Source organism: Chelonia mydas, chromosome 10, assembly GCF_015237465.2.
Source record: "Chelonia mydas isolate rCheMyd1 chromosome 10, rCheMyd1.pri.v2, whole genome shotgun sequence".
NCBI classification, from domain to species: Eukaryota; Metazoa; Chordata; order Testudines; family Cheloniidae; genus Chelonia; species Chelonia mydas.
Genome location: NC_051250.2, coordinates 32,098,006 through 32,117,215, shown reverse-complemented (window position 1 = coordinate 32,117,215; position 19,210 = coordinate 32,098,006). Strand labels below are relative to the sequence as shown.

Sequence of the window (19,210 nt, the reverse complement as noted above, 5' to 3'; positions counted from 1 at the left end):
CAGCGTGGGGCATGGTCACTTGCTGGAGGATTCTCTGCACCTTCAAGTCTTTAGACCATGATTTGAGGACTTCAATAGCTCAAACTATTAGGGGTTTGTTACAGGAGTGGGTGGGTGAGATTCTGTGGTCTGTGTTGTGCAGGAGGTCAGACTAGACGATCATAATGGTCCCTTCTGGCGTTAAAGTCTATGATTCTGTGCCCATGCACTGGGAAAACACAGCCTGACAGAATTTCTCTGGTGAAAGAGCTGTGCCATTGGAACTTTGTAAATGTACCTTGGAAGAATTTATTACAATCACAAAGCTGACATACATAAACTTTTGCAGTGAGATAAGTTAATGCATTTTAACGTAAATAGAGACCCTTTTACAAGCCCCTTGCACCCCATAAGCCTCTGCTCCAGGAGCCATAGTGCTTCAAAGGTGGCTCAATGGCAATCAGTGCAGAGGTGTATGGGACAAATGACAGGATCCTGTTACGAGTGAGCAAATGGGCAGATGACTATGGACAACTGCTAATGACGAAAGGGTCACCATGCATAAACTGAGCGCTGCTGCTGTAAGCTATCTTGCTAGCTTTTCTAAGAACTGTGCAGATCACTACATGACAAACAGAAGATCATGTAAGCCCTTCCTGTGCCAGATGCAGTTTGATGCGACAGCGGCTGCTCTCACTATTCTACTCAGTCTACAATAAACTTTGCCTTTTAAAGTTCAGCCAGTGGCCAGAATGGTCCCCAATACACAGCAAGAATCCATCACGCACATTTTGGTTTTGAATGGAGAGAGCATCATAGGACATTCTACACTTGTTGAATACCATAATCAAAATTACTACAAACTTCACTGACATCAGAGATGTGTAAATGACATGCCAACTGGCTTAACATAGGAACGAGAGCAGGGACTCTCAACCTTTTTTCTTTCTGAGTCCCCCCCACCATGCTATAAGAATTCCACAGCCAACCTGTGCCACAACAACTGGTTTTCGGCAAATGCAGTATATTAATAGCCATGGCCGGCCTTAGGTAGTAGCAAGCAGGGCAATTGCCCAGAGACCCACACCATGGTGGGCCCCCATGAAGCTAATTTGCTCGGTCTTTGGCTTCAGTCCCAGGCTTTGACTTTAGCTTTCTGCCCTGGGCCCCAATGAGTCTAATGCCGGCCCTGCTCTCTGGTTTATTTTGATAGACCCCCATAAACCTGTTCATGCCCCCCCCCAGGGGACCCCAGGCCCCTCGTTAAAAACTGCTGAACAAGAGTATTTAAATTCCTTCTAGAACCAGTTGACAGAAGCATGGAATCCAGATATGCATCATCATGCTATACATATCCAGGACACCCTTTCTCAAACCCAAATCATCAGGAGGTAGAGGTTAATGGTCCCTCCACCATAACAAAAGTCCCCATTCATTTGGTAGGTTAATTGTCTGCTGACACCATCTAATTTGAAACTATAATCCTTCAAAGGGATGATGATAGGAAAGTTCTAAAGTAAGGTTTTTAATTTGAGTGTCTGAAATAGGTCAGAGATACAAAACAAGAAAGAAAGCCAAGAGTTTTAATTTAAAAAAAAAATGGAGTCCCATCCTTGAGCACAAATTTTGGAAAACAGGCTGCAGACAATTTAAAATCAATTAACTACAGGTAAAAACAAAATAAACATGGGTGTTACACATCAAGGTTATCACCACCTCCACTTCCCCCTTTCAAGTAATCTTTCAAAGGAGATATGGTACAATGTGTATTGATAAATAACTTTTCATACTCCTTTATGCTCAGTAGTTCTTAGCTTCAGGACCTTTTCATCTTGTTGCAGCTTCTACCAAGTGATTAATTTTATCTTTCCAGGGAAAGAGAAATAGACAAACATCAGGATTACTCTCCAGTTGTAATTTATTGAGTGAATTACAAGTGCCAAGCCCCAGCTTCCATCTCTTTGTCCTTTGATTTTAGTGTGTAATTGGATAACTATTATTGCCACACATGACATCTGAAATATGTATAAAGAAATAAAGTGATTGACTCCTAGAAAAAGGATGCCCTTGCTTCCTTCTAAAGCCAATGAAAGGGGCTTAGAGAATTTCACTGTGCTAGAAAACTACCCAGTTCTGAGTGGGGATACATTATGTATTTCACTGCAGTGATACAGAAGACAAACGTATTATCTTGACTAGAACACTTTTCCACAGAGTACACCATTTCTAATTAAAAGCCTGTGGTACTGGGAACCTACCTTCTCTGGAACAATATTGGTATGTATTTTTTGTGTGGCTGCAAATTAATTGCAGTAAAAGGTTAAACTGGTAAACATCAGTAACTAATTTGTGGCAGTAAGCTGTTGATCCGTTTTTGCTAACCAGCTTTAGTTAGTGATACCAGATTTGATCTCTGCATTTCACAAATTTGTTCATTTGAACATGTGAAAAGGATATTCCAGAGGCCTACCAAAAAAACAAGGAGGTTGCAATTGCAAAGGAAGTAAGTTCCTTCCTAGCAGAGGGCTAAAAAAAATTGGATTTGCTGAACACCATTTGAGAGATAAAAGTGAGGCAAGCGATCCCTTCTCACTCTTTTCTTTAGTGGTTTCCTCTCAAAGGAAGTGCTATCCTCCCCTACACCTTGCACTTCAGAAGCAAGCATTCGCAGTGCTAAAAATATACAATGGATACAAACGTTTACAAAGAGAAAGAACAGGGGCAAGGGACTAACTTGCAAGTCTTGGTATGGTTTTCTCTCTGTCCCTCACAAATGAGAAGGAGCAAGAAAGTAGATGGTCTCCCTACAGAGTCAGACACGTGTACATGTGAGAAACACCAGATCAAGAAATACAGTGGTACTGCTCATTAGAGGAGTTGGAGTTGATATTAAAAAAAACCCCATACATTCCAGAGGGCTTGTTTTTGTCTCTCATCCATAAATATGGATTAATAAGAAATTGTCCATGTTTAGGGCTAGAGCAGCCTAGCATCTGCCTCTCCCCTACTCCTGAAGAAACTCACACAACACAATATTAAAGAGGAAAATATGGTTCCATAAACGTTTGGTTTCCTCTGTAAGGCTTCCCCAGTCAGGGAAAAACGTGTGCACATCGTACAGTTTCAGTTAGGTTCTTTAGCGAATAGGCCTGTATGGGAAAGTCATGCCTGGTATAAATGTCTGCACAGAATGGGCTGGGAGTGCTGGATGAGCTGGATGTGCAGGCAACGCAGGGTGTGCTGCATGTGCAGGATAGCCCAGCGGAGGGGTGTGGATATGAGGATAAAATCCTGGTGGCAAAGCAGCATGGGTTGGTTGTTGCACTGGACCTGAAATCACCAGTTGGAGTAGGCTGCGAAAAGAAGATCCAGATAGATGTAAGTATTACTCCAATAATAAATTGTCCGAACAAGGAGCAGTTTGGCAGACGTCCTGCTCCATGACAAGAAGAGTCACTAAAAAGCCTCTGCCAATGCGTAGCAACAAACGTTGGAAAGTGCCTTAGGGAGAGATGGTGGTATTATGCTTATGACATCCTGCAGACTGATGTGTATGGTGCAAGGTACATGCACAGTGATATTTCTCAAAGGACCACTGTCCATGACAATCAACAGAGTTAAGTATTTTCAGTAATCCTGTTGAACAGCTGGTTTGTCAAGAAAGAGGGGGCTCCGGTTACCATCTCTCCAAAGGGCAATGCTCTGTGAGGCTCTATGGCCAGGCTGCAGGAGAGAGGGCGAGGGCGAGGGCTCAGGTTTCAGAGGGATGATAAAAAGGAGCAAGACTGTCAATGGTTTATATTAGCTAGGGTTAAATACCCAAAATCAGCAAGGGTTAATTTTTTAAAAATAGGCAAATGTTAAGGCCAACATTTTCAACCCCAGGTGCCTAAAGTTAGGCTAAATCCACACTTAGAAACCTAAATAGAAATGGCCTGATTTTCAGATATCAAAGCCTACCTTTAGAGACTCAGGTTTTAATATTTTGGCTAATAATGGTTACAACAACAAACAAAAAATAGCATGGTTAAGCATGGAGTCTAAGTATAATAGGTGGGAATTAGGGATGGGGCAGAGGTAATTTTTCAAAATTGCATTTCACTTTCACAGTCTTGTTTGTCTATTTGTCTTAATCCAGGCTCTTATCCTGCAAACTGGGTGGACCAAGGAGGAGTCTCACTGACTTTAATGGGGTCTGCCTGGCTTGGGGATTTGTACAGATTTTAAGGCCACAAGGAACGATTAGATCATTTAATATGACCTTCTGTATACCAGAAGTCAAACTATCTTGAATTATAGTTGGGAACCATTTAAGAATTTACTAGATTCCCAAAAAGACCATAATTCCACAACTGAGGAAAAAGGCCATGCTGGTTTATAGGAGACGTGAAGGCAGCTATAATATATATATAAATAAAGGGAAGAAAGGGGAGCTTGATAGTAAAGCAACGGGACACAGGGAGAAATCTGTGGCCTGCAGGGTTAAGGACAATAAAGAGTTTTCAAAAAATGTATTAGGAACAAAAACAATCCTGAAAATGGTATTGGTCCATTACTAGATGGAAATGATAGAATTAATAATAATACAGAAAATGCTGAAGGCTTCAATAAATATTTCCGTTCTGTATTTGGGGAAAAATAGGTGATACAATCTCATCATATGGTGGTAACACTCCATTCCACTAGTCTCTGGAGGATGTTAAACAGAAACTAGTAAAGTTAGACATTTGTAAATAAACAGGTCCAGTTAACTTGCATCCAAGAGTTTAAAAGAGCATCCTGACGAGCTCGCTGGACCATTAGTGTTGATTTTCAGTAAGTCTTGAAGCACTGAGGAAGTTCCAGAGGACTGGAAGAAAGCTCATGTTGTACTAATTATAAAGGGTAAATGGGATGACCCAGGTAATTATAGGCCTGACAGCTGGACTTGTATCCTGGGCAAGATAATGGAGCAGCTGATACAGTATTCGATTAACAAAGAATAAAGGAGAGTAATGTAATTAATACAAATCAAAATGTGTTCATGGAAAATAGATTCTGTCAAATTAATTTGGTATCTTTTTTTTTTAATGAGATTATAAATTTGGTTGAGAATGGTAACAGTGTTAATATAATATACTTAGACTTCTCTAAGGCATTTGACTTGATACCACACAACATTTTGATTAAAAAGCTAGACTATAACATTAATATGGCACACATTAAATGGATGAAAAATTGACTCACTGATAGGTCTCAAAATGTAGTTGTAAACAGGGAATCATCATCGAGCAGGTGTGTTTCCAGTGGGCCCCTGCAGGAATGGGATCTTGGCCCTACACTACTTAACATTTCTATCAATGACTTGGAAGAAAACAAACTCATCGCTGGTAACCCATATGCGGATGACCTAAAAATTTTGGGAGTGGTAAGTAATGAAGAGGATAGGCTAGTGATTCAGCACAATCTACATTGCTTGGTAAACTGGGCACAAGCAAACTATATGCACTTTCATACAGCTAAATGTAAATACATACATCTCAGAACAAAAGAATGTAGGCCATACTTACAGGATGGGGGACTCTATCCTGCCAAGTAGTGATTCAAAGAGATTAGGGGCCGTGATGGATAATCAGCTGAATATGAGCTACCATTGTGACACTGTGGCCAAAAGAGCTGATGCCATCCTTGGATGCATAAAGAGGGGACTCTCCAGTAGTAGGGAGGTTAATTTACTGCTGTATTTAGCACTGGTGTGACTGCTGCTGGAATACTGCGTCCAGTTCTGGTGCTCGCAAATGCAAGAAGGATGTTAAATTGGAGAGGGTTCAGAGGAGAGCCATGAGAATGATTAAAGGATTAGGAAAAACATGCCCTACTTAGTGTCTGAGCTCCTGGAGTCTGTCTATTTAGCTTAACAAAGAGAAGGTTAAGGGATGACTTGTCACAATTTAAAGTACCTACATGGGAAACATATTTAATAAAGGGCTCTTCAATGTAGCAGAGAAAGGTATAACACAATCCAGTGGCTGGAAGTTGAAGCTAGCAAGTTTAGTCTGGAAACAAGATATTAAATTTTTCACAGTGAGGATAATTCAACATTGGAACAATTTACCAAGGGTCATGGCGGATTCTCCATCCCTATTTTTAGATCAAGATTGGATGTTTTTCTAAAATATATGCTCTAAGAATTATTTTGGAGGTAGTTCTCTGGCCTGTGTTATACATGATCACAAGTTCCTTCTGGCCTTGGAATCTATACATCTGTGAAATTTCACCCAGTTGCCCCTGTATTGATCCCCAAAACTTGTGTTTGACTAAAGCACACCTTCCAAAAAAGCACACTTACATTATAAGCTCTTCAGGGCAGATGTCTGCCTCAACAAACATCTAGGAAATGCCTTGAAATATGCATTAAAATAAATACAAGTTTAGAAAGGTCCCTTACTTGTTGTGTGGTAGCCGAGCGCACACTGTTCTCAAGTCATCTGAAATTCAAGAGGATAGAAAACAAAGAGTGTGGATAAAGCAAAATAAAAGATTTTTTCCCTCTACTCTTCATTCTGGGAAGTTTTAGTCAGATTTCATAAAATGATTAGTAGAGACCCAAAATTTCATCCTTTCATGCATAAGATATATATAGAGAACATTTCCCTATAACTTTTACATCACAAACTATTTCGCACATCATCCATCTGCAGTTGAGCATTCTCTCACTTGCCTTATATTTAAGTTAAATGGACAGAAATTCACATCTGTTGCAAGGCAGACAAACCCTAGCACGAAATTCTCAGCGGATTAAACAGACAGAACTTTGCCCAACTGGGGCAGCCACACTGGCAACTCAACTAGAGCCAGGGGAGCAGCACCCAATTCATACAAGGCAGTGGTTCCCAAATTGCGGTTCGCAAACCCCTAGGGGTTCGCCGAACATTACAGGGGGCTCGCCAGAAAAATTTCACTCATGGTGGCCAGAGGACCCCGGGCATTGGAGGCAGCAGGTGGGACCCGGTTGCAGGGCAGACAGCCCGAGCCCCAGGGAGAGCGGAGCAGGGCAGTTGGGGCTGGCAGTCCGAGCCCTACCTCCATCAGCAGGGAAGTCAACAGCGTGAATCCCAGCGCTCCGCGCGGGGCTGGCAGCCCAAGCCCCAGAAAGAGCGGGGCCGGGCAGTTGAGGCTGGCAGCCCGAGCCCTGCCCCCGTCAGTGGGGGAGCTGGCAGCCCAAACCTCAGCACTCCGTGCGGGGCTGACAGCCCAAGCCCTAGGGAGAGTGAGGCTGGGCAGTTGAGGTTGGCAGCCCGAGCCCCGGTGGTCAGCAGGACCTGCAGCCCAAGCTCAGTGGAGCTCAGTTGACCGGGGCGGCCAACGGGGTCCAGCAGCAGGACCCCCACGGAGTATGGAGGAAATTTAATCTTAAATCCCTGGAAATATTCATTTTTAGGAGGGGGTTCACAAGATTTCACAATTTAATGAAAGGGGTTCACGTGCTGTTGAAGTTTGGGAACCACTGATATAAGGGAAGACTGCTATGGTCATCTCATCTTTAACAAGAAGTAGAGTTAAAAATAGGAAGCCTGAAGACTACATGTCCCATCATGCAATACTCCATCTTGAGCAAAACAAGACAAGGAATGGAGATTCAAAGTACCTCCTTATCAAGTATTAGACTGCTTCAGGTCATGCTGAGGTAGAAGAAACATGTTTGGGAATGGTTCAGGCAAGAAGGAAGAGCAGATCTCCAAAATCGCCAGTATCAAAGGCTACAAATTGGTTAGTTGTACTCTCAAAGGATTCCAACAACAGTCATGGGAAACAGGCAGCCAAGATGTAGGCAATACCAGAAATATCACTGCCCAATGTAAATTGGAACTTACATTTCATAAGGCACTCGCCTCTGCTTTTTCCCCACTGTTGTAGCAGAACTCTGCTTGCAGCCCTTTCTAACTGGTTATTGTCATTATAACTGAACTTTATGTTGTGGTATCAAAGTTTGTTATTGACAAACAAGTGTCCTGCTCCTTCCTTCCTCTTCCCCAATTGCTACTTGGGGAGTAGGACACCAGTCCTGGCACTGTTTGTATCTTTATATGCCCCATTCCTCTGTGCACTGCTTCATTTACCCACAAAGGAAAGCTGCACCCTGCCGAGCAGGCTTGGAGGTGAAACGCTCCTCAAGAGGTATTTTCAGATTTGTGTTAAGAGACTTTGGTAATGGAATTTGGGACACTGGCTCTATTGGGGAAAACAGTTTCCAACCAATTTAACAAGAATCCTACTCTAAAGAACATGCAGTTGTGAGGTCCTTTTAATGCTGGTTTAAACAAATTCCTCCCAATTCTATAGAAAACTGAATGCCCAAAAATGTGATTAGCCGGTATTTATACTGAATTCCCTTCCTCTTCTAGTACAGCAATCCCCCAACAAGATGGGCCAAGTAAGTAGTTAGGAAATAAGTTTAAAGGGACAGCTTTTAAAAAAAAAAAGCCTCACGTTTTGGCTTGCTACTATTACAAAACAGACCTAAGATTACTAGAACTAAAATCTTAGAGAAAAACCTGATTTATAGTTGGCTTTGTGCACTTAATACTGAGTACAGTCAGCGTAGCAGGTGTGGAGAGGAGTTGATTCAGGTTCACACAGGTGCCTCAGGGAACACCTGTCTAGGAAAAAAGACTGGTCTCTGAACCTCTGGGTCTGGGTGAGAAGCCCTGAGCTGGGGAAGGTTGGTTAGATTTCTGGTGTTTTGTTAGCAGATGTTTTGTTATATTGCTCTGAGAAAATGATATGATTGGCTGACCCTGCATTTGGGTTGAATCACTTGACCAGCTGCTTTTACTTTTTGTTTGTGTGGGTCTTTCAGACATTTTTGGGCCACACAAATTGGTAGGGGGACTTTAGTTCCAGGTATTACACCTGCCCCACTTTTAATACAGCTTTTAGACATTGACTGGATTTTCAAGTTGGTGTGCTTTAATAAATTCACCAAGATTCCTCAACAGGCCTCAGATTTATAATGATCCTAATGCTTAGCTAATGAAATAAGTTTACCATCTTGTGCAAAAAGTACTAAAAATTACAGGCTAGGGAACATAAAAACCCCCCACCCAAACAAATCTTGCTTCTCTCATGATGAAAAAGACTAGAAATGTAGGCTTCAAAAATGTTTCAGATAAAACCACCACCTGGACTATTCTCCATGTCATGTTTATACCCTATGCTCTAGTTCAGGGGCCCTCATCCAGTGCAGAGAAACCATCGAGTTGAACAAACAGGATGCCCTTTCCTTTTAAACCACTGAAAATGTGTCCTTCCCCAGAGCTCCTTCAGAGCTCCTTTAGAGAACGGTGGGCCTGCCAGAGATTGTGGTGGGAGCAAACCAGTAGTTCTCTTCAGTCATATGGGCCCCATCCACAGAGCCACAAACTGTTTTTTTCCTACTCTGAAATGTCACGAAAACCCATCTCCCTGTACCCAGAGTCAGATATGGCAAAGTAAGATTTGACTTCTTTTAAAACTGCAGAACCAATATACGGGCCAAATAGCAAACTGGATTCTACTCTGGCTCATGAATCAGAATTGTTTACTAACTTCTAATTGCAGTGCAAAACTCTGCCTCAGTTAACACCAGTACAGCCCCTTTGAAAGCATGGGCTGTACAATATAACTCAGGGCAGCATCTTTATTATATGTGATTCACGTGCCCACAAGAACCTGGATTGACTTTCACATTCCAGGGTGTTGGAAGGACTAGCACACATTTTTAAAAGGGCAAGTTTACCCTGGAGTTATTGGGGCAAAATTTACACACGCACAGCCATCCCCTCCCCATAAAATGACATACTGTTGTTATGAGCCATACATTCAATCTGTAACCCACCTAAACCTTCCACTCCAGCCTCTCCCCCTCATGACTGTAGGGGTGCTAAAGGGCTACTTCACCTTGAACAGTCCCTTGAAATACATGAGACACAAGGTGGGTGAGGTAATATCTTTTATTGGACCAACTTCTGTTGATCTGAGAGACACTCTTTCGAACTTACACAGAGCTCTCCTTCTGACCTGAAGAAGAGCTCCGTGTAAGCTCTCTAATATCCTGGGATCAATACAGCTACAACACCACTGCACATATTGAAATATGTTAACTACTTATGCTAAACAATCTGTTCCACCTTGTATTTAGCTGTAACACTCCGACTCCTTTTGCCAGACCCAAAGAAAAGCTCTATATAGCTTGAATGCTTGTCTCTCGCACCAATAAAAGATATTACCTCACTCACCTTGTCACTTTAATTTTCACTGTATCATTTTTCAAAGGAGGAGAATCATAGCCTGCATCCTTCTCTAACCTATGCTGCAAGGATGTACAATGGATGGCTACACTCTAATTTTTTAATTCAATGGTTTTAAACCAGTTTAGGACACAGGGTTTAAAGACATGTATCTGGAATCATAATTATCTAACTGTGTAGGACCTAAAGCAGGCCACAGACCCATCATCTTTGGAGTGTTTTGATGTCAACTGTACCATTCAGGCTCTGTTTATGGGCCCAGAAGAGGACAAACATACTCCCATGTCAAAAAACAAACTACAAACCATCAACACAGCCTGGCAGCAATGGTGAGAGTATGAACAGAAGATTCCCTCCCAAATCCCCAAAGCAACAATCTTTCTTGATAGTCCATAGCACTTATTTTCATCAGTGGTCTTTCCTTTCTTACTCTCTGTCCTGAGCTGTTTGCTACACCCAACTTGTAGCTCTAACAATCTCTTATTTCCTAAGACTTATAGAATATTTCATCTGTTAATGCATTTACCCATGTATTATCCCTCCCTCACCCAGAGACAGCCTACCCACATACCAGAGAAAAGTGATTTCATGCCAGGCTCTTCACCAGCTGCTTTCAGCAACATACCTCTAGTGCACAGCAATGCTCCTGATGCCATGGCCACCTGCAGAGCCTGAGCCAATCTGTCTAGAGCCAGTTCAATCTCTTTGGAAGCATTGAGTGGATTGAGTTCGTCAGACAGTCTGTTAATTTCCTCAACAAGTGGAACCACGTGGTCAAAGGGCACTAGACCTAGTCGGCCATATAGGTTCTTCTCTGTTAAGTGCCCCTGAAGCATCATGAGAACCTGTAGGACGCTTAGATGTAGTTTGGAATACAGCAGGTGGCAGTCTTTGTCAGCTCCAGCGGCTGAGTCCTTGGCGATTTTATTGGTGAGGTGACCATTTGAGAGAGAGGCCTTCTTTTTCCTTTTGTAAGCCAAGGGGGCCTTCACACACCAGCGGATCAGTCCAGTGAGGGGGGTGAGCTCTAAAAATCCTATTGGCAGGTTGGCTGCAATAGGAGTGTTTAAAAAAGTGATGAGTATCAAACGGGGGTCCTCAAAGATCCAGGAGACAACCATCTCGAGCAAGTCTGAAGGGGGGATGAGATCATCTGAAAATAAAAAATATGAGACACTGCTCAGCAAGTCCCCTTCTCTGGCATAGGGGCAGCAATTTCATTCTCCTCCCCTATGCTTCATCTGTAAGTCTGGGCCCAGCCTCTGCTAAAATCTTTATTCATGCATCACGCTCTTTCTGTCCCAACTACTGCAATTCTATTTTTATTGTCTCCTAAATCCCGGCTCTCTCACCTTCAGAATGCCACAGTCAGATACCCTCACTTCAGGAAGCCTGAGCCAAATTACCACCAGATCTAGTCCCTTCACTGGCTTTGTAGCCACATCTGAACCTAGTCTGAGAAGACCCCTTCGTTCCTTGCCCTTGGTCAGGACCGTCAACAACAGGACCAATCGTTACATGGACAGTTGTCTGTTAAAATCTGGACTGAGGTCACTCACCACTGTGTTGTACTTCTCAGCTTCCCACACACACCAAAGGATAGGTGCTGCACCCAGCACCGTGTCTAGCAAAGCTATGGTGCCGAGTGCCATTAAAATGCCAATAGGTAGCTGAGAACACAAACATGCCCATAACAGTCAAAGGGCACTGCAGCATTTGTTTCGAGAAGAGAATGCTGCCTTTTTGCAGTTTACCTGAAGAAAGGTCATAGAGCGCGGTAACCGACGTTATGAACTGGCAGCAGAAGCGAGGACTGGCGCTGAATATTTGTTTCAATGTCTGAATGGAACCTGGCACCAAACAGCAGTAGTCATCCACTAAGGCACGGGCTAACCTCACAGAGTAGATTGCAGGTGTTCGCTGAAAGAGATTTGCAGTACCAAGTGGTGACAAGTACGTCAAACCAGGATGTAAGAAATTCTGCAGAGCCCAGCCCATGGGGAGATACAGAGTTTTTCACTAAGGGTACGTCTACACTACCCACCCGATCGGCAGGTTGTGCTCGATCTATCGGGGATCAATTTATCGCGTCTAGTGTAAATTGATCCCCGATCGCTCTGCCATCGACTCCTGTACTCCAGCACAGCAAGAGGCGGAAGCACAGTCAACCCCGCACCGTGAGGAAGCGAGGTAAGTCAACCTAAGATAGGCAACTTCAGCTGTGAGAATAGTGTAGCTGAAGTCAATGTATCTTAGGTTGATTCCCCCCCTCCAGGGCAGACCAGGCCTAAGGCTCTGTTACATGAAACTATCAGTTGGCTGTTACTACATCTTTTTGCTAACTTTTAAGTTTTGGTTGATTTATGTAAAACACAAAGATCAGGCGCCTCAGCTTTAGCTTCTGATGGCTGTGGCTCGCCCTCAGTACAATGGGTTCACGAGCTTATCAGATCCGAAGTGAGAATTATTCTGCAAAGAAGAAAGAGTCTTACTAATTATCATCTGGAGGGAGGGTAACTTCATTAAAATGGATACAAATACCACTTTGGAACAAGACCATCATTTTTTACCATGACGGTCATCTATTACAAACCCATCTATCAGCCGCTTTTTAGCTTTACTGGAGTAGACTAATAATAATTCTGTGCAAAAAAAAAACAAACAAAAAAAACCCCAATATTAAAGAAACACCATCAACCTGAAATCTACTACCTATTCTAGTCAAACACGATTTAAAAGGTGTTTCAGACACTACACCTGCCCATGTCCCCCTGCCAATTTTTTTATTTCAACTATTATGCTTCCCTATTTTCTAAAAATGTTTTCTCATTCATTACTGTATGAAAGACCGATCTGTAAACTGACCATTCCCAGACAAAAAATATTTAAGATCTAGGGTACAAGTCAGTAATTGAATAGTAAAAACCTTTGCAAGAATTTCTACAACTGGCCAAAGTTACATGTATCTGATACAGAGCGTGATGTTTCATCACCACACTAATCTTTGCTCTTCACATGAAAGTGTTCTACTTTTATGAACTGAGGATAGCAATGTCCTCTGTCCACTGCTGTCCAAGTCCTCTTAACTACAGTCCCTCACTTGACACTTGATTCTGAAGACTACCATGGCCCAGAGGAAGAAAGCCACGCTCCCAGGGATTTCTGGAGGGTATCAGGATTAGGGCTCCCCTGCCTAAAGTTCTCAGGAAAATGAGTGAGTGGGAGACGTGTGAGAAATATGAGGCCAGTTCACCAGGCCAGCACCATCCCTGCAATGTGTTTTTTAAGCACCAAGTTTTTAACATGGAAACCTTTATGTACTTAAGTGGTCTGAAGGAGGCAGTACACCACAATAAGCCACCCCCTCAGAGTCTCCTGCCACCCACATTATACCCCTTCCTGTTCCTGCAGCCTTCAGGAGACCTATATGGAGAAACAGTTACACTGAAGACTTTAGGGAAGTGGGGGGATTCCCCTCTGTTGCTCTTCTCCACCCCTCCCATCCCCCTGTCTGCAGAACAGCCTGCTTCTGCACATCTCCTGAAGGGTGAGGGAATGAAAGCTCACACCTGTGGACCTTAGGAGGCACATCAGGGTGGGGCTCCCCTAAGGCAAACATTAAGAGATCCACAGGAGCAGGGGCATGAGAGCACGAGAGGCTTGGAGAGCCGTAAAGTTATGCCCTGCACAGACCTCAGTGGGGAGAATTTCCCTCACTGCACTGCCCTGTCAACTTTCCTAAGCTGCAAGTGGAGGGTCCACAACCGTTGCACTGCGAGTTCTGTGAACTGAATTCTAGAGCCCACCTCTCAGTCCTAAACCTACGTTGCTTTGGCCACTACACAGCCCCTTTTCTTCAGTTCACCCACTTGCACACCATGTTCACCTACTCAGCTCTTAGGGACTGTCCTATCCATGCACCACCTTTACCTGCAGCCACGATGCAGCACATTCCAGAACAGGAACTCTGCACACAGCTACCGCCATGGAAACCAATTTTCCTAGCAAGACCATCCTGCCATCATCTGCTTTGTTTCCTTGAGGGCTGAAAAGGGCTGAGAAAATGATCTGCCGGACTGAATCCTTGGTTTGCTCTTGGAAATAACTGCACATGATCTCAAGGAGTTGAAGCTCCTGAAGAGAATTCAACCTCTAAAAAACAAAGCCAGAAAATAACAGAGTAAATCCCAATGTAGCATGTCCAGAAACAGAAGGAAGCATTATGAAAATATGCCTCTTTCTCCCTTCCCTATCACACTTCAATCTCTTGCTCGTGGGCAAGCCTGGCCATACTTCTCCATGAACTGCTTCTAGAATAGGGTACACACACTGACCAGCAATTTCAGGGACCATATAAATTCCTTGGTTGAAAGATCAAAAAGCAGCAGTGAGTCTGAGGGTCTTCAGGGCTTCTGAGCAGTAGCAGAAATTCTAGCCTCCCAGACTTCCTAGCCTATCACATGTGTAGCCTGACTTATCTTTCAGTTCTTGCCTCCTCTCTGGTACAGTGTGCACATGCTTAGTTCCGAGACAAACATTACATTTACTTATCAAGCTAGAAAGTTTATTAATCATATTATTTGCAGGGTAACTGCATGGAGCTTGCTGTCAAGGCAAAGGATAAAGTCTATAAAGGGACCCAAAAGAACTCTCAAAAGAAACTAAACCAAAAATACAAAAAAGGTCTAAAAGTGACTCCTTTTCCTGGTTCTTCCAGTGCCTATTATCTTTCTAGGCCCTGATCCTGCACCCAGATCTACATGGCTGGACCCTTGCACCTACATGTAGCCCCAATTTAATCAGTGGGGCTCTACAGAGATACAAGATTCCAGCTGTGTAGATTTGATTGCAGGAACAGGGCCTAGATTGTAAGTACAACATCATCAAGACATTATCAGCCAATTCAAATGCAGTTGTATTTTTGCTCATTGGACCTGTTACCTACTTTAGGCTGGGAGTTGCGCTCTTTGGGAACCTGAAATATGAACTCTTCCAGCAACTCAATTGGGCCTTTGTCCACAATGGGAAGAGGTGCATTTTGGAGCTGACTGCTGAAGTAGATGTCCAAGTGATATAGCACTTCTTTGGCAGCACTCAGGGCATCCCGGCGGAGCAGGGAATGACGAATGTCACTCATTGTGCTCCTGCAAGAAAAGAGACAAAAAAGTGATGAGTAAACCTCAATATCAACAACAGCATCTGTCTAAGTTCTTCTGCCTCAAGGAAATGAGAGGCTTCTGCTTTTTTATGTGGCAGTTCTCTTGTATTTGCATGTAGGGACTCTTGAGCAGGAACAATCAGGACTTAAGACGACAGGGGTCTGTCACCCTTTCCCAAAAAGCCCTTGATTTTTGTTTTCTTTGGCCCATACCTCATCCTACTTTTAAGCAAACAAGCAAAGCCAAGAAACACAAATGCATTTCTCATACTGAAAGCATTAACGGCATGGCTCCTAAATATGCTTAGGACTCTTGAGGAAACAATGAGCAACCCCTGAAGGATGTGGAATGAGCTGCTGTACTGCTGTCACAAAGACAGGATCACAGCACAGAGGCAGCACACAGACGTTTATGTGTCTCAAATATAGCCAATTTGTGGAAATGGGATGAGAAAAAATGCTTCATTCTAAAACTAACCTAGGGCAGCACAAAAATGTCACCCTATGTATATCTGCAGCAGTGGTTCCACTTGAAAAATTTACCAGACACCTAGCAGCCTGAAGCCTCTGTGTGTGGGGGAGAAGACCAAGGCCAGTGGCTCCAGAGCTCTTTCTGCAGCTCAGCGCTTCCCCAAACTGCTTTGGAATTAAATATACCCGGTTCTTGAATTTCACTGCTACAAAGTTCTAGACAGCCACCATGAAACTGACCAGTCATGTTAGCTTCTGCAAACCTCCCAGGAGCAGGCCAGGGCAGGAGTCCTGTCTGCAGCATCAAGATGACATCAGAGTGCCAGTTACATACAAACCCTGTTTGGAAGGTTTTCTGGGTAACTGCAAGGGTTAGGGACCTTGCTGGTAAATGAAAACTCAGATACTGCAGAAAGTGCTGGCATAGCCCCCACACCATTGTCAGGGCCAATCGCTTCAAAACCCCTGTAATGTTTCTGTGCCACTGCTTCAGGTCGTTTGCTGGGGTTCCAAGCACAGCACTGTCTCTCCAGTTGTGGGGTAGGAGGCTAAGACAAGGTAGAGCCGTGTTGTGCTTGCTGGGCAGTTACAGGTCCAGGTCATGGATGTGTGATGCCCCCACATGCCAGGAGAACAGGCACGAAACCTGCTGTTCCCACTCCCGCAGGTGCCCCCTCCCTATCCCCAGGCCTCCCAAATCCCCTCCCCACATGTATCCCCTGCCCCCAAATCCCCTCCTCACCCCAGCCCCCAGGTGCCCCATCCTCTCACTGTCCCCTGCCCCCAAATCCCCTCCTCACCCCAGCCGCCTCCCCCATCCTCTCTCTGTCCCCTGCCCCCAAATCCCCTCCTCACCCCGGCCCCCCAGATGCCCCTCCCCATCCTCTCTCCGTCCCCTGCCCCCAAATCCCCTCCTCACCCCGGCCCCCAGGTGCTCCCCCATCCTCTCACCGTCCCCTGCCCCCAAATCCCCTCCTCAACCCGGCCCCCAGGTGCCCCTCCCCCATCCTCTCACCGTCCCCTGCCCCCAAATCCCCTCCTCACCCCGGCCCCCAGGTGCCCCTCCCATCCTCTCACCGTCCCCTGCCCCCAAATCGCCTCCTCACCCCAGCCGCCTCCCCCATCCTCTCTCCGTCCCCTGCCCCCAAATCGCCTCCTCACCCCGGCCCCCAGGTGCCCCTCCCCCATCCTCTCACCGTCCCCTGCCCCCAAATCGCCTCCTCACCCCAGCCGCCTCCCCCATCCTCTCTCCGTCCCCTGCCCCCAAATCGCCTCCTCACCCCGGCCCCCAGGTGCCCCTCCCCCATCCTCTCACCGTCCCCTGCCCCCAAATCGCCTCCTCACCCCAGCCGCCTCCCCCATCCTCTCTCCGTCCCCTGCCCCCAAATTGCCTCCTCACCCCGGCCCCCAGGTGCCCCTCCCCCGTCGAGGCTACTAGCAGCCCCTGGGAAGCCACGAGGCCGCCCCAGGCCCGGCCCGGCCCCAGGGGCCCCGCGCGGTTGTGGGGCTCGATCCGGGGCCCAGCTGAGCGCGCACCCGCTCCCGGCCGCACCTCCTGCCGGGCCCGCTCAGGCGAGCATATCCGGGCGGCCTCCGCGGCGGAGCCGGGCTGAGGCGAGGGGAAGCGGCGAGGCCTTCCGCGGCCCAGGGCGGCGCAACGCGGGCGGGCGGCACGGCGGCCCGGCCCGGCCAAAAAGGGGGATGGGGAGCGGCCATCCGCCCACAGCGCCACCTGCTGGCCGCGCGCGCGAGGCGCCCGAGAGGGGCGGGGTGAGGGGAGGAGTTTGTGGGGTCGTGCCCGCGGGGAAGAGGTGTGTAGGGCTGGTGGGCAGGGGGAGAGGGGCGTGTGGGGCCATTGCCTGGGGAGGGGAGTAGGAGGAGGGCTGTGGGGATGGTGCCCAAGGGAAAGGGGTATGTGGGGCGGGTGTCCCTGGGGAGAGGGGTGTAGGGGTTGATGCCAGGGAGGGGGGGCAATGCTCAAGGGGCCAGGGCCATGCTATAATGTGAGTGAGGGACACACAGAGGGCTGGTAAGAGACTGCTCTTTATTTCCCCTGTGCTAGGTTGGCGTTAGGAAGGGCTGGTGCCCCTTGTGTATGTGGGTTCAGAGCAGCAGGGTGTGTCAAGTTACTTCCAGCCCTGGGCACTGCAGTGCCATGCTCCCTGCTGACTCTCACAGGGACCGGAGCCAGCTGCAGACCCTGAGGCACCATAGGGTCTGTTCTTTTACGTTGCACCATGAGAGTCGACTAAGCCAACCCCCAGGGAATACCGCTAGTGTAGGAGCCTCCTCCAGTGGCATAGGGCTGAGCCATCCCCTTGTCAGCACAGGGGCACATCAGAGGTGTGGCTGGAGCGATGCTGCAAACTGGCTAATCTCAGTTGCTGGAATGGCCCCTAGGCACCAGCGCAGCCCAGCCTAAATTATAGAAGCCCTTGGAGTGCCCCTTTTTATGCTGTAGTCTGGGCTGGCACCACTGTTCCCTGTAAGCTGTGCGAGTGTGCACGCGCACACAGATCCTAAACCCCACATGCACACGGCAAAACACCGCGCACACAAAAATATGCACAGAAGAAATTTTTTGCGCACTGGGCCTGTCAAAAATTAGAGGGAACATTGGCTGGCACCCACCCAACCCCAGAATCCAGTGGTAGCAAAAGTGGTATACAGCCTGCAGCTCAGAGCTGGTGCTTGAGGATTTAGTCAAGGTAGGATACAGCACCATTAGTGCTTGGGTTGCAGGCTCTTCGGGATGGGAACTGGCTCTTTGTTATATTTTTACACAGTTCCTAGCACAGTGGGTTTGGGGCCTGTAGGTGTGACCACAAGACAAATAAATAATAATGAGAGCACTGTGTTTACTGTATCAGATATTTCTTGTTGTTAGTTAATAAGCAAATAATACTCAAACCTGCCTCAGTCATCACAGACATACAGCCCAGGTATTACATGCCAAAGCCCACAGAGACAGTAGTTGCTCATACAGCTTTCCTCTTTTTGAAAATGTAAAGGAAATATTGTACCACCTAAAAGAACAACAGCAGACCAATACAGCCAGTTAATTAAATACAGCCCTCCCAGTGAGACAGGGTGATCAGATGCCCCGATTTTATAGGGACAGTCCCAATTTTTGGGTCTTTTTCTTATATAGGCCTATTACCCCCCCATCCCCATCCCGTTTTTTCACATTTGCTGTCTGGTCACCCTAAAGTGAGACCTCCAGGAAGGGTGGCAAGGGAGATAGCCTGAACCCATTGCCAGAAGTAAAGCAAGCAGCTTCCCCCCGCCCAGCCATAGGGGCTGCACTGCTGCCAGAATAACTACAGTGCAGAGT

General features: G+C 46.1%; 2 protein-coding genes across 3 annotated transcripts in view; both read right to left on the bottom strand.

Annotated features, from left to right (window-relative positions):
• The window catches only part of NAA60 (N-alpha-acetyltransferase 60, NatF catalytic subunit), a 55,302-nt gene extending 44,298 nt beyond the window's left edge, over positions 1-11,004 (bottom strand). Inside the window, exon 1 of one of the 2 annotated variants that reach the window (XM_043523276.1) lies at positions 10,873-11,004. The gene's annotated coding sequence lies outside the window, so the exon portion shown is untranslated. Of the gene's footprint in view, positions 1-6,406; positions 6,427-10,872 lie in introns of those variants that run through there. The other variant, XM_043523278.1, reaches the window with a different exon arrangement.
• On the bottom strand, positions 1,543-17,637 carry C10H7orf26 (chromosome 10 C7orf26 homolog). The gene is made up of 7 exons (XM_037911663.2): positions 17,429-17,637; positions 15,193-15,391; positions 14,178-14,399; positions 12,002-12,167; positions 10,873-11,400; positions 6,407-6,446; positions 1,543-3,332 (listed from the first exon to the last, which is right to left on the bottom strand). Exons 1-7 carry the CDS (start codon positions 17,590-17,592, stop codon positions 3,116-3,118), a joined length of 1,536 nt encoding a protein of 511 aa, XP_037767591.2. The 5' UTR covers positions 17,593-17,637; the 3' UTR covers positions 1,543-3,115.
• Between the last annotated feature and the right edge of the window lie 1,573 nt (positions 17,638-19,210).